The 22,972-nt window shown below is 39.0% G+C and overlaps 1 protein-coding gene across 4 annotated transcripts in view; it reads left to right on the top strand.

The window, feature by feature from the left end:
• The window catches only part of LOC137182950 (voltage-dependent calcium channel subunit alpha-2/delta-1), a 58,683-nt gene that overhangs the window by 24,912 nt on the left and 10,799 nt on the right, over window positions 1–22,972 (top strand). For all 4 annotated transcript variants that reach the window (XR_010928396.1, XM_067589583.1, XM_067589584.1 and 1 more), the window contains exons 7-26: window positions 387–518; window positions 1,506–1,575; window positions 1,801–1,851; window positions 2,075–2,174; window positions 7,264–7,422; window positions 8,365–8,469; window positions 9,135–9,213; window positions 9,652–9,701; window positions 9,809–9,898; window positions 10,049–10,123; window positions 10,225–10,305; window positions 10,657–10,731; window positions 14,697–14,768; window positions 15,029–15,100; window positions 15,824–15,885; window positions 16,387–16,463; window positions 19,301–19,361; window positions 19,455–19,546; window positions 21,671–21,752; window positions 22,316–22,378. Coding sequence is in view for 3 of the 4 variants with exons in the window: in XM_067589583.1 (XP_067445684.1) it covers window positions 387–518; window positions 1,506–1,575; window positions 1,801–1,851; window positions 2,075–2,174; window positions 7,264–7,422; window positions 8,365–8,469; window positions 9,135–9,213; window positions 9,652–9,701; window positions 9,809–9,898; window positions 10,049–10,123; window positions 10,225–10,305; window positions 10,657–10,731; window positions 14,697–14,768; window positions 15,029–15,100; window positions 15,824–15,885; window positions 16,387–16,463; window positions 19,301–19,361; window positions 19,455–19,546; window positions 21,671–21,752; window positions 22,316–22,378 (1,648 nt within the window). In the remaining variant the exon portion in view is untranslated. The remainder of the gene's footprint in view (window positions 1–386; window positions 519–1,505; window positions 1,576–1,800; window positions 1,852–2,074; window positions 2,175–7,263; window positions 7,423–8,364; window positions 8,470–9,134; window positions 9,214–9,651; window positions 9,702–9,808; window positions 9,899–10,048; window positions 10,124–10,224; window positions 10,306–10,656; window positions 10,732–14,696; window positions 14,769–15,028; window positions 15,101–15,823; window positions 15,886–16,386; window positions 16,464–19,300; window positions 19,362–19,454; window positions 19,547–21,670; window positions 21,753–22,315; window positions 22,379–22,972) is intronic.

The following is a 22,972-nucleotide window of genomic DNA, read 5'->3' as shown; positions in this document are numbered from 1 at the left end:
ATTTTTGTCAGTATAAAACCATAAATTGCCAGAATACCATTCCTCAGTATTTGCTACTAAATACGAGCATCGGCTGGGTGTGCTGACCTAATATTTGATCATGTATCCCACTAGGCGAGTGGGCTGACACTGAGCAGGCCTGTGTGTGAATCTTAATGAAAGTGTTAATCTAGGATGTCCTCGTGTCTTACTCTGGTTACCTTCACCGCTATGTCCCCTGGTCACTGTTGGAGAATAAACGTGGACATTTCACATTGTCTTTGGAAAATCAAAAATCTGAATATACTGTATTTTTTTGTGCCAGTGTGTCTCAAACGTGTCTGTCTTTCTGGTATATGTTGTCTTTTGACATGTATGTGTTTGTGGGTATTTGTTGTGATATCTAGCCACCATTGTGTTGAATGAGCTGAACTGGACGGAGGCGTTGGAGGATGTGTTTAAAAGGAACAGAGAGGATGACCCGACCCTTCTCTGGCAGGTGTTTGGTAGTGCTACAGGCCTGGCTCGCTACTACCCAGGTAAAAAAAAAAAAAATAGAAAAAATGCCCAACATTTAACACAGAGGAAAGACCCTGGTAAATTATTTTGCCTCCTATGATATATGTATATGTGCATTACACTGAATCAGTCTATCAAATTGGAGATGCACTCATCAGAAGATTATTATTCAGTTGATTGAATTACACACAGTCAGGGAATACATTCACGAGTTTGCTTTGTTCTCCCATCACTGGGCAAATAAATTCAATAGATAATCTCCATTACTCAACTTGCACTGATTTTATATGTGGTTCCATAGATGGTGTCATAGTATCTTTAACTGCATTGCTTTAGAGCTGCTTTCTATCATGAGAGTTCTCTCTGCCAAGTTATTTCTATTTATGAGATTCCCTGTCATCATTGACTCTATATAGCTTTATGGGAAAAAGTTCATGTCTAATATTCATGATTTTTCATTGGCCCTGATTTTATTCCTCTTTGTTCCTTTTTTTTAATACTTAGCATGCATGATAGGCAGTCACACTCTCATACTTGCTTGCTTTCATGACACCCCTCACTAATGGCAAACAGATAGAAAGCAACTGATTATTGTCAAAGCAAGTGAATTCAGTGCTGTAGCCTACTCTTTGCATCTCAGATGAATATTTTATCTTATTTCTCTGCTGTTTACGTTAATGAATAATTTTAGCTAGCGTAAAGCATATTATAGTGTGGATGGTGCAAAAATGTAGGATTCTAGCCAACATCATTATGGCACATATGTAAGGTTTTTTTTTTAAAAATATATATCTTTCAGAAATATGCCCTTTTTAAATATATATCTCAATAATGGACAGTGACCTCACACCACTGAGCTGAATACTGTATGAGGTTGCTTTGCCAGATATTTGCAATCACAGTTTTACAGTCAGAAGTGTCATAAATAAAACCATAATAGGTTAATTAGTGATTTCCTATGACTATGTGGGGGTTATAATCAACACAAATCTAATCTCCCCCTAAAGCGTCTCCCTGGATGGATGCTCGCAAGACTCCCAGTAAAATTGACCTGTATGACGTACGCAGGAGACCATGGTAAGAAAGCTTTTATTCAATATAATAACATATTTGGAAAATATTGTATTAATATTGAGATATTCATTTCAGCTCTGTATGTAACACTCAAGAAATATGACCAAAAGTAATGTTTTAAAGAAATCATCCTCTCCAACTTGGATAAAACTGTTATCTCAAAGTATATAATTATGTAAATCATTGACATATAACATATTTTTATTTCATTCATTAACATCCACCTAGGTACATCCAAGGAGCTGCCTCGCCCAAAGACATGCTAATCCTTGTAGACGCGTGAGTTTCTTGATAACTTCATTGATCCATAACCTTCTCATATCAGTCATGATTTCCCCTGATTATAATGCATGCCTTTCTAGATTTGCCAAATAATGTAATGTATTTCCCGAGGCAGCAGCATTTCTAATTACAGCAAGTCAAATCTCTCAGGACAAGAATAAGCAGACAGATTGGTATTGTGGTTTTGTGAGAAGAAGCCATGTATTTCTTTTTCTTGCAGGAGTGGGAGTGTATCTGGCTTGACTCTCAAACTGATCAGGACCTCCGTCAGTGAGATGCTGGAAACACTGTCTGATGACGACTATGTCAATGTAGTTTATGTGAGTTTTATTAAAGCCTCCACTTGTTAAGCCCTGGGTGGTATTTTTGTGCAAGGTGATGGGGGGAATGATGCACGTTGAGAACAGGGACAGAGAGTGACGCACATGAGAACAGGGACAGAGAGAAGACGCACATTTACACACATTCAGATACATTTGAATGAAGACACACATATAGACATTACAAACATGCCCACACATTCACACACACACACACACACACACACACACACACACACACACACAAGAGACAGAGAGATGGATGACAAGTAATGAAATATGGATTTCTCCCAGGTCTGGCCACCCTGAAACATGCCTTTAATGAAATACCCACTGCTCTATTTGGTGTACAGGATTAAAACTCGGCACTACATGCCCTCACCCCACCTCCTTACCCGTGTATGTGTGTGTGCACTGTTCCTAAAGGAATTAAAGCTGCACCTCTGACTGGAGTGAACTCTAGGAAACACTCATTCATCACCCTCTTGATCTCTCCATCACTTTTTCCTTGCATCATTGAGTCACACTATTTCTCTCAGCATTTCACCCAATACCTCCATTCATCTCTTTGTGTCAATGAATGATCTCCCTGTACACTGTACGCCTCTCCTCTTCAACCACAACTTTCTTCTTTTCTTTGCTCCCACTTTCTTTCCCCTTCATTTTTACTTTCCTCTTCCACCAATCACTCCCATCGTTCTTCTCCATCCACTTTTTCATTCTCTGGCCATCTATTCTTGGTCCTTCCAGGCTTGTGATTACACTCAGAGAGAACCAGTCAGGAGACTGCTTGATGTGTAGATGGGTGCCTGTGGAGGTGTTCATTGAGATAGGTCTTTATAGAGATTGGAGCTGCCTTCGTTCTCCTTGCACAAAGATAGCCATTCAGACTCTGTTTCCTCTCCCTGGGGGACTCTTTGTCTTGGAGAGAATGTATTCTGTTTCACTGTGGACTTGTGATTCTGCAAAGATGTGCAATTATTGGAATCTGTCAGGGAGTTCAGTGTGTGTGTGTGTCTGAGAAAGTGAGACAGAATGAGAGAAAGATTGGTTCAAAGAGTGAAGTCCAAGTGTTTGATTTTTTTCTACTGTCCTCTAAAACTTAAAGTCTGTGGAAAGCAATGATAAATACGTGTTCTGAGTTTGTCACACCACAGAAAAATGTGTAATTAACCACCCAGCCAAATTTGAATGATTAAAAAAATCACAAAGTATATAAAATTAGGTTTCAAAATCATGGAAAAATAAGCAGTATTCTCTACTCTGAAATGCTGGGGGCATGTCCGCTCAAAGTACGGCCAAATGAACAGCCTCTGAGTTAACAACGCTCATACCAAACTCTTGTAGAAAAATACACAATTTAAAATTGGCCTTATTTGTAGGTGCAAGGCAAGTAACATGGATGATATTTTAGGAAGTGTTTACTTTGGCACATATTTTGTAGGTAAATATGGACTTATTTCAGTAAAAATGTAACTTAAATGACTTGTTAAATGCACAATATGTAATTTCTGCCGCTAGGGGTCCCTCAAAAAAATAACAAAAGACAGAGTTTGATGATGTTGTGAAGTAGGATCATGGGAGTTGTTTTCTTCATTGTTAAACAACCAGCTTCTCCCAGTTAAGATTCCTTCAGTATTCATCGTGCAGGAGGTTTTTACCAGAAGCCGAATTATCCACAGAGGTCTCTTCCTCCTTATCATCTTGTGTGCATGTACTCTTTGGTAGAGGGGGTATGACGACATTGACAGGAGTTCAAATGAAACGGACCATAATCTTGATCAAAACTATGGATTTCTTTAGGTTTGAAAATAGTTGGAAACATTTGAGATAATATAAGTACACAACTCAACAGAATATATAAAACATTTCTAGTCATTTTTAGACATTTTAATGTAGGATAGTTACATGTTATAGCTTTAACAAGCAATCCATTACCAATCATTATTATGTTAAATTGTCATTTTTTTCAATGGAGTTTGGTGCACTTAACATCATACATCTCTGCTGGAAAGTCCTTGGTGGCTTCATTGTGGCCATCAGCCTTGTAGCAATTGTCTCTCACACTGCAAATCCTCTGCCTCTGGCCGGGGCCCTCCCAGCCACACAGCCGGTGCTAAAGAGGAAGCCGCTGGTAGCTCCACCTGTCAATGAATGCTTCAGCTGGATTTGAAATAATTCCTTGAGCGCTAATGTTGACCGAAAATGACCCAATTCACCAGTAACAGTGGATTATCTGAAGTGAGTCCCAGTTGTCCCAGATGAAAGTTTGTAAAACTACCTGCTGTAAAATTAATAACTATGAGTATGTGCACTCTAGTGTTTATATAGTGGCGGCGTGGTCATGCTAGAAACAACTCTATGTCATTGAGCGACCATTTCAGGCCCACCCAAAAAATCCTGAACACAGAAATGGTGAAAAACCGTAGTTCACTGTCTTTTCAAATGTTTTCAGCATTTATTTTCTAACATGTAAAATGTGTTTAAAAAAAAAACAACCCTGATTTTCCTTTTCACGGATGGCAATGGGTGTGATGCAGTAATGAAGTGAAGAAGATGCAAGGCCGTGGATGTGTTAAGGTGCTGTTCAGGATCATTTATTACAATTTGGCTCTTATTTTTATAGTTTCAACCATCATTTTTAATATTTTGTACTCACCAAATTACAGTATAACTGCAGAGATCTGGCGACACGGTGTCACCACTACAACAGTCAGACGGGATAAGAAACATTAGCAGCCAGTCAGATGATCAGATGGATTGTAAATAAGCAGTTTAGTCACATTATCTAAATTACGTGTACCCAAAATGTTTGTAGTGATCCCTCACTAGACAGGAAAACTACTGTATGTGCACACAAAACTATGACTAGTACAGTAGGTCAGTTGGGGTCATATTTTAATGTTCGCCTCATCTTTTACAAATAAGTTTGACTGGCCTAGAGTTCTGTTTACAACCTGTATGATCGTCTGATTGCTCGTTTGTCTTGCTCAATCGTGACTTCTTTTTAGTGATGTTGCTGCATTTCCAGATCTCAGTAATCAACTTGGTGACCACAGTGTTATAATTACCAGTCAGCCCCTTATTTCCCTTCATCCTGCCACTTAATGTATCAACCAGCAAACTGTAAATCAGTGGTGGCCAATTTTTTCTCTACCACACCAAAACTCATTATTCTTGCTCTCTGTCGCCTTCTCTCCATATCTGTTTCTTTCTGTCATTGACTCACTTACTCATACACACCCACATGCATGCACGCATATTGCCCTATGTATGGCCCTGAGGGTATTGTAACTTGACACTAAATCATTAATCTCTGATATTGCCCATAAATCCTTCCTCATTAACAGTAGCCCAGGGACTAAGTTGGCATTTGGTCATAGAAGATGCTCACACACTTCCTCAGCAGCTGTGGTAGGTCAGAGGAATGCTGATGGCTGTTCCTTCCCGTTCCTTATTTCTTTCCCAGTCTGTCCTCATCCTCTGTATATTTTCGCCTGCTTTTGTTTTCTCTCTTTTCCTCACCCTCCTACCTCCAATGAACCTCCATCACTTTTATCCAGCCTGTTCAGCCGTGTTAGCCGGTGTCAGTGCTGTTAGCCAGCATCAGTCCAGTGGGCAAGTCAGAGTGCCAAGCCAGAGTAGCAGAATGTCCAGGGGGATTAAGGCTTGAAGATTAGCCTTCTCTCTTGTGTCATCACTAATCCATTCCCAAGGCCTGGACCATCACACACACACACACACACACACACAGACACACACACACACACACACACATACACCTTTCCCTAAAACACTTTATTTGATCTTACATGACAATTTGTGTTTTTCAGCAATGATATATGTTTTTCTTCATTTTTGACATAATGATCTCATCTACAGAAATAGTACCTTTCCAATCAGTATAATGATTGATGTGTCACATATGTGAGCTCATTATTTTCTATACTAGATACACGACCTCACTTTCCTACTTTTAAATCCTATATTCACACCCTCTCTGTTGTCTTTTTCTGTCCTTTTCCTTTCGCTTTCTGCTTGTCAACCTCCCACATTCCTGTCTCACCTTACTCACTTCTTCTCCTTTTAATAGATTATGTGATAAAAGATCCCTGTCTGCTCTATGTGGGCAATTATGTGAACCTCCACTATGTTTGTGTGCGTGCACACGCCGTATGGGTTCGCGTGTGTTTATGTGCTGTCGCCTTGATTCTATCTTTTTGTCAAACTGCAGCCATTATAATATTACCTTTTAGTCCAATAAAGATGTGTATGTCTGTTATTGTCAATCTAAAAGGAATTTCAAGGCCGTCAGGCTCATTGGAAACACACACACGCACACTCCTCCACACACACACACGCGGTCCGGGGTCTCTTTTGCCTCCCGGCTTGTCTGTGTAGATCAGTGTTTTCAGCCTCCCTATTGGCCATCTCACAGAGACACATTGATTAGTTGAGATTGATGAGGTGCAGTATTGTTTTAGAAGAGTTCTGCAACACAATAGATGTGCTGGTTTCAACCCTGCTGTCCCATGTCCTTCATACACAAATATTATATATTCTATTCTATAATTTATTCCAAAAAATTGTACTTATTGTTATTGTGAGCACTTTGAATATGTCCTTTCTGTTCACTCACTTCAGATATTTAATGATGAAAATATGGACCATCAGTTTGACTTGAAGCACAAGTTGGTATAGAAAAAGACAGACTTTCTGTGTTGGATGGAGTGTGTGTGTGTGTGTGTGTGTGTGTGTGTGTGTGTGTGTATGCTGCAGGGTGAAAATGAGCTCTCACCTTTAAAAAAAAGAAGTGTTGCTGCCTAACTTCATTCTTATATAGCAGAATCTTGTTTCCATGGGTACCAAATCGTTGAGCTCCGAGGATGTGAAGCAATTAGTGGAGCTTGATGAATGTGTCTGTTTACCACTGCCTGATAACAGCCAAGGCCAGGTGGGAGTGTGTGTGTGTGTGTATGTGAGTGTGTATGCACGTGCACTGCATCTTTTTATCATTCATTACATATGCTCACATGTTGTAATTGTATGAATAATTTGTAGGCCATAACTCCTTGCCTCTGTTTACCAGTTTAACACCAGGGTGAAGAAGACGGCATGTTTCGAACATCTGGTACAAGCCAACGTGAGGAACAAGAAGTTGCTGAAGGATGCTGTGCAGAACATCACAGCCAAAGGAATCACAAACTACACAAAAGGCTTTGAGTTTGCTTTTGAGCAGCTCTCTGCGGTAAGATTTTTCAGTTTCACATTTTTGTTAATGAAAACATCCTATCATGTCTCACTTAAGTGCAACTCAGAGCACAAGAGGCTTAAAACAAGTTTTGAATGAATGATACCTGTGATGATGCCATATTTTCAGCAGCAACAGAGTATTGTCTTTTACTGCCATCTGCTGGTAGAATGTGTTACTACTCTTTAACTGTCCAGACAATGACAAATATTTAATTGTTAGAGATGAATGACCTCCCATGACAACCCGTTATCATTAAGTGAGGTTATATAACAGTACTGCTTTAAGTAGTGTATGTGATAAACTTTGAATTTGGTCTTGTTCATATATTTTATATAACTTTACAGATACAGTAGGTTAGATATATGTTGCTTATTTAGGTATGATTTGATAAGAGCTGTCAACAAGACTGAAAGGCTTGCTTGTTGTTGTTGCTCCAATGTTCATACTGTCCCAAATTTAGATTATGCTGGACTGAAACAAACAATTGTGGCACCAAAGGAAAGGCCGCTGGCTCATTCACATCAAAAGGTTTCATCCCTCGGGAGCATGAACGTGTTTGAGAAGTTTCATGGCAGGCTGCTGATTAAATTATGTGCAGTGTTTGTATTTTGAGCTGATGGTGGCATGAAAGAAAACCAAAATAATTATGATTTATTGACCGCGAACCATGCATATGCACATATTTTATGGAATTCTGCTGTGGATATTAATGTGAGATATGAACCAGAGGTTGATCAAGTAGTTTTTACCTGATGATGGCTCTAGATGAAGTCATGAAGCGTGCCAAAGTTTATTACAGTGTGAACAGTTATTGCTTTCTCAGCCAAAATGTTGGATGGACCAGCAGACTGACCAAAAGTGTCCTAATTATGCCTACTTGCTGTAATGGGGATTAAAAAAAACTACACAAGATCCTCATGTTTTTCCTTTTACTAGACTAATGTGAGCAGAGCAAACTGCAATAAGATCATTATGCTGTTTACTGATGGAGGAGAAGAAAGAGCTCAGGCCATACTGGAGAAATACAATGCTGACAAAAAGGTAAAAAATACACTTACAAAAACACACAGAGCGTATGATACTGCAGTGTGAATCGTTTGCTTCTTATCTTTATGTGCTTTTCTGTGCTTCCATTGAAGTTTTTGTCAGACTCAGCTTTTTGGAGTTCCCTTTGGGTTGAAACTTCCATGTGCATATCCTCCAAAGGTTTATGCAGATGGAAGGCACATTAGGTTTTCTGCACTTTGTGCAAAACAAAGACCCACTCACATATGCACACACACAGTCTGAAAGTCTGAAATTCACAGCAAGGTTGAGCAATTTTTGTTTTCTTATTTTTAGATTGAAAATGTGTCACACATTTCACCTGTGATAGCTCAAATGTTTATTCTAGTTCATTTGAAATATTATGACAGTAATATTAGACATATTTGAAGAATACCATTTTATATATTGTTTTATGTAAATTATATGAAAATCATTCAATACATTTACATTAATTGTCTGCTTAAAATAATCTCAGACATCAGTGTATAATAACAATATAATAAGGAAAAGACGATTATCAGTTAACTTAAAAAGAGAGAAAAGAGAAATGAGATCAAAGTAAATGTTAGTTATCGTACCAGAATTATAAAGAATCTTTTTTTAACATTGTACCGGGTTTTGTCACAAAAACTAAAGTTGAATATGTTTTGATGTCCCAGGTGAGGATCTTCACCTTTTCAGTTGGACAGCACAACTATGATAAAGGACCCATTCAATGGATGGCCTGCTCCAACAAAGGTGCAGCACAGAACACAACACACATCAGAACTGAGTATTGTTGTCAGTTTGTTACGATTTCTGTATGAGATAAAAATGCTCAACAGTACACCAGGTCTCTGTACTGATTTCAAATACATTTTATACTTTGTTTCAACCTACTCGGGTGGTCTAAGGGTGGTATAAAACAATACATAAAGTGAAAGGATGTTTAGAGACGGCAGGGTGGTTAAGTGATAATGAACAAAGGAGCTTCAAGCCCCTTTATCATCTGTCTGTTGTAATGTCCTTGGCCAAATGTTGGAAATTTTAGCAGCTTAAACAGCAGTAACTGCAACCCTCCTGTGGTGTAGTGCAAGCAGAGAGAACGTTTTATGCTGCCATTTGGTGCTTCCTTTATGTACTGTATAGTTGTTATCTACTGCCTCCTGAAGGTTTTGTGTCTGATAATTTATCCAGGTTACTTCTATGAGATTCCTTCCATCGGAGCCATCAGAATAAACACACAGGTGATGATGAAACATGAATTGTTATTTTCCTCATTCATAAAGGATGCATTTTGTCTACATGGAAACATAAATCTGGGTAGTGACTTGGTGTTGTTTGTCCAATTTAGGAGTACCTGGATGTCCTGGGGAGACCCATGGTTCTGGCAGACAAGCAGGCCAAACAAGTCCAGTGGACTAATGTATACCTTGATGCTCTGGTATGACATTTTTGTGTCCTATAATCCACTTTACAATTTCATTGACATGTAATGTGTTCACTCCACACAGAAATATTGCTCTTTTTATCCTTATTTTAATATGTTAAGGTTTCTTGAGTTGAAGAGTGTGTTTGCTTGTGCCTCTATCAGGAACTGGGTTTGGTCATCACTGGAACACTTCCTGTCTTCAATAAAACCAAGACCAAAGATGACAGGAATGGCGAGGTGCAGTGAATGAATGCATGGACACGGGATGGGTGTGGTTAGCAGTAGGAGCAGATGAATATATGTTCCTTATCCTTTTTCTCCCATATTGTGTCTCTCAGCACCAGAATCAGTTGATTCTTGGCGTAATGGGGATTGACGTGTCTCTGGATGACATCAAGAAGCTCACACCACGTTTCACAGTGAGTTTAACACCCATATGTGATATCATGCACAAATACATTTAATCAAACTGAGTCTTGTGACTTGCTCAGTTGTGAAGTAATGCGGAGATTTCCCTCTGGAGCAATTAGTGAGAGATGGGACTCAGTTCGACATGTTGTTCTTTTTTAATGTGTCTATAAAATCATCCACAAATAAAAATATCCTTGTCATCAATTACAGCCCCTTTGTTGAATCTTATACTCTAAGGGCCTTGTTTTCCACACTTTTTAACAGCCAGTTGTCTTTCCATTCTACTGAACATGTACTGGCATCATTTGGTTTTTTGGACATGAAGATTGAATTTCCCTCTGCTCTGTTCTTTGCATAAGATTGGTCCAAATGGATACTACTTTGCCATTGATCCCAATGGATACGTCCTGCTGCACCCCAATCTCCAGCCAAAGGTATGGCATCTGGCACAATGCATCACTTTATGTGGCTCAGCAGGTCCATGTCTCAAAGAATTATATTATATTCTGACTATTCCATGGTTACATAATAACTGCTTGCACTGAGTGAATGATATGCAGGCTAGCAGATGGTGCCAGCTCTTTTCAAACTTTTCTATGTGCCATCACCTCATCAATCTTCGTGAAGGGAATTCATTATGAGTATGTGTATGAGTATGACTTGATATCATCAGTCCTCAGATGTTGGCCAGAAGGTCACTCATTACCATGTGAGATAAAATAGATATGTAGACTTGGCAGCACACTGGTATATATGTTTAAAAATGAAGGATAAAAGCAGTCACTGTAGAGATAATGGGTTTTAAAGTGAAAGTAGATCCCAGCCTTTAATTTAATTTGTCCCACCATGGAATATATCATGTTACTGCTATTTGTATTTTCTCACTTACGCAGATTAAGTTTTTTAAGATAAAAATTGTAATATGAACCTGTTAAGGTTTGCTTTAACTGTACATTTAGCTTTAACACTCTCACAGAAGGAAATATCCAACACTCCCATCATGAGCTCAAGTGGTAAAATGTCACTTATAATACCGACCTTGGTATGGCCTGTCTTGACCTGCCAAAGACTTTAAGTATTCTCACAACTCCTCAAATAAATGCAGCAAGACTTGTAGCCACTGGCAGGCATTAAGTTGCAACCCACTAGAAATTAGCCATGACCCCACAAGAGGTTCCAATCCACCTTTCAGTAAACCACACTGCAGCTCTCTACCTTCAGCCTCAGGCAACACAGGCTCAACAGTGGCCATGTGCTGCCCAGGACTGAGTTCTGTGTTTGTGGTCATGCTGTTCATAGAGGCACCTCGCTGGATCTGAAACAGTGGATGCTTGGGGACACAAACCCATTTAGCAAACCACAATTCTCCACACTCTAAATTCATGAAGACAAACACTTATGGGTTCAGTTATTTCAGTCATTAGTTGGATAGTTTTTATTGGCATGTCAATTCACATGTTGTTAAAGCACAAACTGCAGTATTACTATAGGCTCCTGGAATTAACATGGAGTGACAAATTGGTCTATAAACAAGAAAAAAAATAGGCATCCAATATCTTTTTAAAGGTATTTTTGTCTATTTGTTTATGTCCCTTGTTTTCACATTTAATACAAAGTAAGAGATAATGCAAAGTTGCATATTTTTTTCTTTCTATCCCCTGGAATAAAGGGGATTTCCCTCTCATTTTTTGTCCCTACCTTTTCACCCAGACTGGAACACTTAACTCTGGTTAAAGCTGTGTGTGTGTGTGTGTGTGTGTGTGCGAGAGAGAGAGAGAGAGAGAGAGAGAGAGAGAGAGAGAGAGAGAGAGAGAGAGAGAGAGAGAGAGAGAGCAGTATATGTAGAAATACTTTTCAAAATGGCTGTTCAGTTGCAGCTGGAAGTGTCACAATGCACTGTATTTATTACAATAAAAATCCTATTTTTTCTTTAGTGGACTTTTATGATCGTGACTATGCTAGGCTTTAACAAAGCCCCACCCCCACATTGTGACATTTTACAGACTTTCAAATGCATCACTACGCATTTTTCTATAATTTTCCTAGAAAAGGATCCGTAGCAGGAAGCTCAGACTCAATAATAAGTATGCTGTCACTTTTCATGAGGTGAGAAAAAGTAGAGGTACTGTAGATTGCAGAGGTAGTTACTAACAGTAGTCATGTAGAGTTTTTATATTGTAGTCTCATAGATATCATTTTAAACACATATATGGTAGCACTCATCTTAGATAACCATCACTTTTTACAGGAGATATTATGGATCCTGTATGTGATGTATGTCCCTCTGTCTGAATTCCTCCAGACTATAGTGATGGTGCTTTTTTCTGTTGCCTGATCATGGAAAATTTTACAGATGTGTGTGTATTTTTTCTAATTGTGCACATGCAGAGAATAAATAAGACAAATCCTGGTGATATGTCAGTCACCACAACTCAACTAGTACGTCAATGATTCTTTATGGTCTGAAAGAGGATTTTTGATGAATTAAAATAGAAATATACAAATGGTACAACTAATATGAAGAATTATACTGTATGAACTAATAAAGTGGTTGTTTTTTGAGTTGTAGTTTTGTAGAGAAAATACTGCCCCCCAGAGTTGTTGTCCATAGTTCTACAGATATTTACCTTCATTTTTGCCTCATTTTCCAAGTAAATGCTTCAAGCTGCACTTGGACTTTAAAATTTAGTTAACATAAGTGGATTGCAGAGAAAAAGACAAAGAGGTCACTGTTACATTGTGTTAAGAGTATGCTTTGTAGCTACTATTATTGTAGCTATTACTGAATGTGACTTCAGTTTCCCTCTCAAATTAGTACACAATGCAATGTCAGTTGACAGAAACCTTAGCCTTAAGTGCTATATTACAGACACACAAACACAGGCATTGTCAAATTTATCCAAGTTTAATGTAGCATTCAAGCAAGACAACATGTCTGTTGTTATTATGTCCCCATCAGCTGTCAGAAATCTGTGTGTGTAAGGCTTGGAGGGTGGCCTGACAATCACTCACTGCCTCATTGAATCAGCCAAATGGGAGATGGTGTGCATACTGATGGTGACCGTGGGTCCTCTGAACATTTCCCTTGTCTCTCTTTTTCTCACACTCAGTAGTGGCCCTTTCTGTATTTTATTATGTTTGTACGTATTACATATTTATCACAGAACTCTCCCCAGTTGCTGTTTTTTTTTTGTTGTTTTTATTCCTCACTGTAGCTCATCTCAACAAATCTCTCAGTGACATACAGTATTCTCTCATTCTTTCTTCTTAATCTGGATGCTCTCGTCTTCTCACTCCTTACTTCTCATTTGATATTTTTTAATGTTGCTGTTCACTCCATCCGGTGTTCCACTTTTCATTCTTTTCATATTCTCTCCTGTCTGTCATTCTTGTGTATGTTTGATGTTTCATTCTGTATCACCCAGTGTTATACCTCTTGATCTTTTATTCTTTCTTTTCTCATTTTCATGTTTGAGATGCATCATCTTCCTTTGCTGCTCCATTTCATTTCTCTTACCATCAAATGTAAGGAACTCAACTCATGCTATTTGATTGATTGATTATTTCATTTGATGCTTTCCTTGTCTTCCTTTAAAGCAATGCATTGATTCATTGATTTTCAGAGACACAAAAACAAGAAACTATGCAGAAAACACTGGATCAACACCAGTGTGCTCTTACTGTGTCACCCCACATTTTGAGTCATAGAGTGAACAAATGCTGTGGAGGACAGGCTAGTATCACATTCCATGTACTGCTGTTTTATAGAGAAGCACTAGATTACTGCTACCATTTTATACCACCATAAAGCCACTCAGACGTATAGGGTTTTTAAGAGAGGACATTAATAGGGTCCAGTGTCACTTTGTATCAAATCTGATTCAGCTGTGTCTGGTGTCACAGATATGTTGTCAAAACGCTGCCATATGGTACCCTCTATCATTTAGGCTCTGGATTTCATTAGATTCGTGTGTTCAGGAAAATGATTTACATTGCTCCTGAATAGAATACAAAAGAACATTGTGGCTCAAATAATTAATGTCTACTATATGCTCATTTAATGAAATGGCTGTACTGAGATGCAGAGTGATATTCCTCTCCGTGGCTTATTGCCATGGTAAGAACCAATCTCTGAAAAACAACTGTAAAATGCTCTACTGTGTTTTATAACATTTTACTGTATCAACTCAGCACGCTTTAGATAGACTGATATGAATGCGGGTTATTACACAATAAAAATTGCTTCCAGCCAAAATGACTGCAATAAATGTAAATCATCCTTACTCAGGATATAAGCCCAAAATAAAGGGTTTTTTGTTTTTGATACTGTAATATGTCATTAGGTTTGTTTGTGTATAGTATGTTGTAACTAATTTATATACTGAAATCCTTTCCACAGAATCCTAAATTCCAGGAGCCTGTCACCCTAGACTTTCTGGATGCTGAGCTGGAGAATGACATCAAAGTGGAGGTACAGTATGCGGATATATGGAAATACCCCTACCATACACAATAACGCACACACACACACACTCAAGCAAAGGCACAGATTTGGATATGCGAATAGACAGAAATCCAGTTGCCAGATGTCTCATGTCTCCTCATAAAACTATCACTATCAGTCTGCGTGTGTGATTTACTTACTGTCCCTAACTTTTTAGTATGAGGTTATGAATGTTTTCAGATCAGTACATACTCAGTGAATCAGATACTGTCTGTGTCTCCCTGTAGATCAGGAGAATGATGATTGATGGCGAGACAGGCGAACGCACCATTCAGACTCTGGTGAAAACTCAGGATGAGGTAAGAGAAAATACAGGGGGCTTAATGTCTTACACACTACAGTATGTGAGGGGCTTACAAACTGCAAGAACCTTAAATTTGTTGTGTGCGATTTTTCTGTCACCCTGCTTTTGTTGTCCAGCTGCATGTTCTGAAGTAATGCTGCAGATATGTTTTCTCAGGTGTTTATAATAGATAATATGATAGATAACTGACATAATATCTGTTAAATATATTTATAGATCCCGTGTAAGAATGGAAAAAGTGAGACTTATGTTACAGTCATACCAACACACTGTTATGATTGTTAGCAGCAGTTAGTTTAAGTACTTAAAGTTTGACATTTGTCTGGTAAACGTGATAAAATCTTGGGCCTTGACTATTACATTTGAAGCTCATTGTTTTTGCCTTTTTTCTACAGATTTTACCAGAAATGTTTCTAAAAAATGCAGACCTTATACTTTCCACTTGTATTTAATGCTCCTACATATTCAAAGTTGCTGTATTTCCTGCTGTAAGAAGACATTGTTCACTGTTGTTTGCAGTAATTCAAGTCCTCTTGCAGAACGGATAGCTTATAATTTATCTACTAATACAAAGTGAGCAAAAAACAAATAAGTTGCTGATCATTTTAAACTAAATAATGATATATTACCAGATTTTTGTAACAATAAAAACAATCGTAGTTACATTACAATAACATACATAACAATTCTGAATGTCTGTGTGTATCATCTTTGGCAGAGATACATAGATCGGGGAGTTAGAACCTACACGTGGGCGCCTGTCAATGGGACAGATTACAGGTGAGACATCCCAGCAACACTTGACCATAAGCAGCATTTGTTTATGGTTCATTATGTTGTCTCTGTGTCACTAAAGACTAAATTCACTGCCACTAACTACTGAGAGCTCTCTAGCTGATGGAGGACACTACTTAAGCCAACAGGGGTCACTCTCTAGTCTCTAACATCGGGCTGTCCTTGGTTGATGGGAAATACATTTAAGAGATCATTGCTCAGGTTTCACTGAACATACAGTAAAGTACGCCTTTCTGGAAAAACAAAAACCTGAATTAGTTGTGTATTTTTGCTCTTTATTAATGGGACTTCCCTATTACCATATGCAACTGAAGAATTTAGAAGCACTTCACAGAACATTTTAGGACGCGCTGTGTGCTTTGAATAACTTTTCAATCAGAACTTTAATGAGTTTTAGTTTCCCCAAACAAATCATTAACTCAAATGAACTTCAGCCAAACAAAGTTCTATCATCAACAATCTGACTGTGATTATTTTTTTCTGCAGCCTGGCCCTTGTTCTGCCTAAGTACAGTGAACACTTCATTCAAGCTAAACTGGGGGATGACATGAAACAAGCCATGTGTGAGTATAACATACGCCCTTATGCTGACATACAGTAAACAACGTGCAAACAAATCAGATTTCATTTTACCGCTGCCTTCCAAGCATAATTTCTGTGGGTCACACTCTCGAGTATCTCCACTTGCTTTGTATTACTCGGTCCTAGCAGGAATCACAACCACTCCTTTGTATGTGCTGCTCAGATCAGCAGATCCCTACGGTGCTTTTCTTTTGTAGTGTAACCCGCTGGTCAGTCGCCCCGCACTCCCACACACACTCATCCACATGCTTTCCCTCTCCCAGACCCAGCTCAAGCACTGGCTCTTTTGATCTTGCCTACATTTTGCTCGTCTCTCTCTCTCTTCTTTACTCCCCTCTTCAGTCCCTCCTCCTGGCTTAGGAGAAGACGAAACCTCCCTCACCTCCTCTCCCTGCTCATTATCGCCTCTTCTACCAAACATTTTTTTTTCTTCTTCTTCTGAACTCCACCCTTTCTACTATGTTTTAGTTTCCATTCTATCTCTCTGCCTTCCTGTTTTAAGTCTGTCTTTTCTTTTCTAAAATTTCCCCAAGCAGGGCTGCAACTAATGATTATTTTCATTATCAGTTAACCTGACAATTACTTTTTCTGTTGATCCACTAATCGATTTATCAACTAATCATTGCAGCTCTAATCCAAAGCAGACAGACTTCTTTCTGGATTGTTATCTCTGTGTATCTCTCTGTTTTTTTTCTACATCTCTATCTAATCTGTAAATCTGTCGTCACCTCTTTGTCTTTCTTCCTCTGAATACACCTCACCCCTCCCTGCTGTTTTTTGAGCTTACATTGTTTTCTCTGTCTGTGCTCCCAAGGCTGTCTCGCTGTATGACACACTCTGGCTGCTTCTCCTAACAACTCAGAATATAGCTAATAGTTGCTTATAAATCACAAGGACAAAGTGCATTCATATATGCACATACTGTATGTACAATAGTCACTCTTTGCTACAATTCTTTATATTTTGATTCTAATGCAAGTGATTCTCTCCTGTCCTGCTCCTCCTCTGGAATTTTAAAGCTTCTACTTGGGGCAAGTAATCACTATTCTGTGTGCTCTGTCTTCCTTTTGCCATCCTCCACTGCATAATATGTTTGCATGCTTACATTTCATACCATATTTAGTGAACGTGATGATGGATGGATAGATGGATGGATGGATGACTGTGGAGTATGAAGGCTTAATGATGATTTTATAGATGTATAGGTGGATGGTTGCTTTGATCAAGGGATATAATTAGTAGAAAAACACTGGATTCAGCACATAACCATCTGGCTTTAGTGGATTTTTCATCACTTTGATGTGACGCCACAAAGCATAAACGGCTAATGGTGCAGTTATTTCTACAGATGAGATTTTGACTGAGTGTTTTGGCCTCTGTATCACTCCCTCTCTGCCATAACGAGTCTGTCACCGTGCCATAAAGGCTGTCAGAACGTTTACAGGCCTGTTAAAGAAAGTAACACACCATGCCTTGCTGCCACAGACCAGTCCGATAGGGAGTTTGGGACTCTAAAGTTCTCTGTACAGCCATCTAAAGTTTCACACTGGAGCCAGACCACCAATACCTTGATCCATCTTGCCACTTCCCTGCAGTAGGTGGTTCCTGCAGCCACTTGTCCTCGGAATACATTAGGGAGGGTCCCTAGCCAAGACTGTGATGGATGAACATTTGTTCGTATAGGAAGAATGCTGTATGTGTTGAATAGATGACCTAATACTGGCGTTGAAGAGATGGTGACAGGGATGTAAAGAGCAAGAAAGAATGAAAAAAATGTACAGTGTGGAAGGCAATTGGACAAAAAGACACCCTGCCCAGTCTATAGAGACAGAGGGACAATGAATCTGCCTGTTATGTTTTATGTGAAGGACATTGTTTCATCCTGCACCAAATTTCCATGACCCCACCGAAACTCAGTGCTCGGTAATTGTTTTTGCAGACTGCACCACACGACTCAATATATTTTAAAGGCAATGTCCGAAATGTCTTCATTTTAAGAGACCAGTGAATGATGGCAATCGACGCCTGTCATGCCATTTATGAGATAAGAATAACCAGACAGTATTTTAAATGAAGTCCAGAGCAAGGACAGACAACGCATAGAAGAGGAAGAAATGTTCTTTGTTTATGACGGAGTTTTTATGTTATTTCCTTGCATGCTTCTCTTCTGGTCATGTAATGTTCTGCATTTTTAAAAAAAAGAACACTCAGTCTTTTTTATATATTTAATGTTTGTCTGTTAGATCTAATTCTCTCTCACTGCTGTGTAGCATTTTTTACCTAATGTGGGAAATATTTACAATTTTCAGCATATTTTCCAAGGAATGACATCGTTTGTCAGATTATGAATGCATTTTTATCACTCTTTGTCTTTCCTACTTTCTCTTCTCCTCCTCTGTTTCTCCTTGGGGTCAAAACAGGGCAAGAAGGCAAGTATTTCTCAGTCAGTTATTCTCCCATGGCTCCCCTCTGCACCTCCATCCACACTCTCTAACTTAATCCATCACCTCATATCTGTCTTATATTTTATGTGTCTTTGTGTGTATGCATGTGGGCCTGTTCGCTAGAGAATGTATACTGGTTCCATGTATCACCTACCAGCATTTCAAAAAAAAAAATTATACGAGCATCCACTCCTCAAGGATATCTGGATTTGTGTAGTCCTCTCACATCACAAACACCAGTACATTTACACCTTTTCATTAATAGAGCTCACACCGTTAAGCATCTAATCTTCTTACCATGACCATTTAATGTGAAACACTTCAGCATCTGTTAAAGTTTAAAGCTAAGGCAGGTGTTTTTGTGTTTTCAAAAGCGATGGAAACCATACAGCTGGAGAGATTTGATGAGTTTGGTTACACCTACATCGCTCCAAGGTGAGTGATCTCGATGCTCCTGCAAAATCCACTTTAACTGTACAGGAACAAACAAGAGGCTGAGAGTGAAACTGATCAATACTGTTTCTTCAGGGACTACTGCAAAGAGCTGAAGTTATCACTCAACAACACCCAGTTTCTCCTCGACTTCAACCAGTACATTGATAGGAACACTCCAGATGCATGTGAGTCATGCATCTTTTTCCACTGTTTCCACTTTTCACTTATTGTGATGTCAGTATTGTGTGTATTCGTATGAGTATTATAATACCACTGATCCACTCAATGTCATCTAAATCAATATACTGTACAGTGTGTTTCATTGCTATGTTGCAGCAATGAGAGTGGAAATCTGTAAGTATGTATACATGCATGGTATGTTTTCCTGTTAGTCATAGTGGAATTTTCCACTCTGATATTACAATGGTCAGCATCTGAAGGTCAGAGCATGACTTCTGGTCATTAGATTATGATGGTCTAAGCAGGGTGACATCAGCCTGATCGACTGAGTTTCCTAGAAGCCTAATGCTGTCATGCCATACAATGACTCATGATACTTGATTTGTCATCATCTAATGGATCTCACCCTACAGTATGGCTTACCACCATCATCCAGCTAATGGATCTAGGTATCCTTGATCCATTTCATCCCAAGGTCAAGTCACATGCTCAGGAATTCATGCCCATGTTGCTGCTGTTTGCACAATAGGTTTTCAAAATGCTGTGAAGTCTTGAGTTTTTGTGAAAAGTTCTGGACATGATTTAAAACTACACTCAAGGGAAGCTGTATTGAAACTGTGTGGATTCTTTCAAACCTGTGCTCATATTACTCAGTTTTTTAAATTTCCATGACAATAGGGTTTGAACTCAATACCTTGGCATCATCTCCCTCCTACAGCAGCCAGTCCTTCACAAAGCACTTCCTGCTATCTGATTGTCGGTCACTAAGAGAGGACCTACAAAAACATGTCTCTCTGCTGGATGATATACTGACAAGTACCATGAGATCATTTTTGTGTTTTTTTGCTCATTTATTCAGGGAAAGGATTTGGCTCAACTCTTTTTTTCAGGCTCCTGACTTTCACCTTCATACAGTCAGTCACTACTCTTACTGTTAGCCAGTAAACAGATCTACTAGAAAAATGCTTGGTTAAGTGCATTGCTCAGTGGCACTTAAACAGTAACTCTTGTGCGAGCCAAAAGCATTAAGCGGCTATAATTAAATTTTTTCTATACTAACAACAACAACATATGAAATGTCAATGTATAACGTGAGAGGTGTTACTCATAGTGATGAACCTACAGAAAATTATCACCCAACTCAGCTCATTGTTTAGCTGTCTGGACTGCAACTTTACTATTTTGATTCACTCACTGCTCTCATAGTGTCGTTTTCAACCGCAGCAGGCAGTTGTTAGTAGCAAAATAGTTCTAAAAACTCACTGTAGACTACCTGCACAGCACCAAACAGCAAACAGACACAGTTGGCGACTAGCTAGTGAACATTGTGGAGCATTTAGCAGCTAAAGAGCCCCCCAGGAGTTGGTAGAGAGCAAAAACAGAGCTGAAGGAGAGTGAATATTGGACTTAGATTCACCAGGTGGCCAGAAACACGACTCCAAATGCTCCATAACTGCTGGATGGATAAGCAGCTGTTTGCTAACAAGTTCGTCATATCAACTTAAAGGAGCAGTGTGTAGAATTTAGTGGCATCTAGTGTTACGGAGTTGGCAGAAATGGAATATAATATTTTTAAGTATGTTTTCATTAGTGTATAATCACCTGAAAATAAGAATTGTTGTGTTTTTTTCTTACCTTAGAATGAGCCCTTTGTATCTACATAGGGAGCGGGTCCTCTTCCTCAGAGCCCACCGTCTTGCACCACCATGACTTTACGGTAGCCCCGAACAGACAAACCAAACACTGACTTTAGAGAGGGCCTTTCACAAGTTTCGCATATTTCGTGGCCAGCGTAGGTTCTCCTGCACACTTGGAAAGGGAGGGGGAGGGGTATTCAGTTGGTTGCAATCTGCAACTTCACCATTAGATGCCGCTAAATCCTACGCACTTGTCCTTTAAAAGGTGATGATGATATGTCAGTGTTGTTTCTTATTTTCACTGCTCCCAAGTGGCCAAACAACAGTTACAGGTTTAACTAGGGTTTAATTAAATTCCTCTGCCTAGATTTGTCAACAAGGCACTGGGTTAGAATGTCATTTCTGCCATTACCATATTTTCCTACTAAGCACTGTTACTGTAGAAATGTAATGTCCGCAATATGTAAAATATATCTTGTCTTCAATCCGTAGGTAATGTGTCCCTTGTGAGTCGACTAATCCTGGATGCCGGTCTGACAGCTGAACTGGTTAAACTTTGGAACGAGCAGACAGTGTGAGTGCCAAACCTTTCTGCTCTTCTCTGATTTATGCAATTCAAAGATGTCATCTTCTTTTTTGCTGTGCAGTTTTTAACTCTACTTGTTAAGTATTTCTTCTTAAATGAAAATCTGTGTTGCATGTGTACACTACTGCTCTGCACTACTATAACAGATGCTTATTTCACGCACAATTTATTGACTAACTGAACCCAAGTTTTCTTTCTTTCTTTTGTTACTCTGGATGATTTGATCACGCCTAACTAGTGAAACACGATGAAAGCACAAAATGCTTATCACACACAAACATATTGAGCTCTGCCAAGACATGCTGTTTCGAGAGGAAAATAAAATAATGACATCAGTGTGTTTGCTTTCATGGTATGCCCACTTGTCTGACACACTCCGCAGGGTATCTGTTTAACATTAGAACGTATAGAGAGACAAGTGACTCTGGTAATAAAACAATTTGTGTCATGTCTGCAGCTTGGTCTCATGGTTCATAAACACTTTTTTTCCCAATATTCGTCAGTGTGAGTGACTTTGATGTGTGACTGGCTTGTGTTTCCCATATTCTCAGGGATGGGATCGTGGCCAGATTTGTAGCCACAGATGGAGGAATCACACGAGTCTATCCAAGAAGGTACTCTCCCCGCTTCTTCCCAGTTTCATTAGCGTCACTTCTGGCATTGTGAAACAACACAGCAAGCTTTGCCCAAATATCTGGTGGTGTAAATGTGTGAAATGAAAATGGATACACACTGTAATACTCTTAAGTTGAGCTCTTTTGGCTGCTTTTCTCACCTGCTCCACTGGGTTATTTTCCAGAACATGGAGGATTATACACTTTGAGATGAACTCCCAGAGCTTGCCAGGCCAGTATAGGACATGGGTCAAATCCACACATCCAGCAGCCAAATGCAGCTCATTTTCCTCTATTTCTTCACTGCTACTCTTGTCTGCACTACATTTGGGGGTTCTTCTTAGTCCCAATATAACATTCCAACTGAAGATGAATGCGTATTCCCACTGACTATAAAACATGAAATACAGTCAGTTATTGTTTTTACTGGATCATGCCCTTGTCATATATCAGTTGCTTTGGGTGTGACTCATATTTTGATGACTAACATTTGGCTTACAGATTAAAATTTAAATTGTTCAGATAGATCAAACGTATTTGCTATGTGTTTTATGCCTATAATGGTCCATATATTACATTATGTGACTATATTAA

The sequence above is a fragment of the Thunnus thynnus genome, chromosome 5 (assembly GCF_963924715.1).
Source record: "Thunnus thynnus chromosome 5, fThuThy2.1, whole genome shotgun sequence".
Lineage (NCBI taxonomy): Eukaryota > Metazoa > Chordata > Actinopteri > Scombriformes > Scombridae > Thunnus > Thunnus thynnus.
The sequence above is the reverse complement of the archived record's forward strand: the minus strand, read 5'-3'. Positions and strand labels throughout refer to the sequence as shown.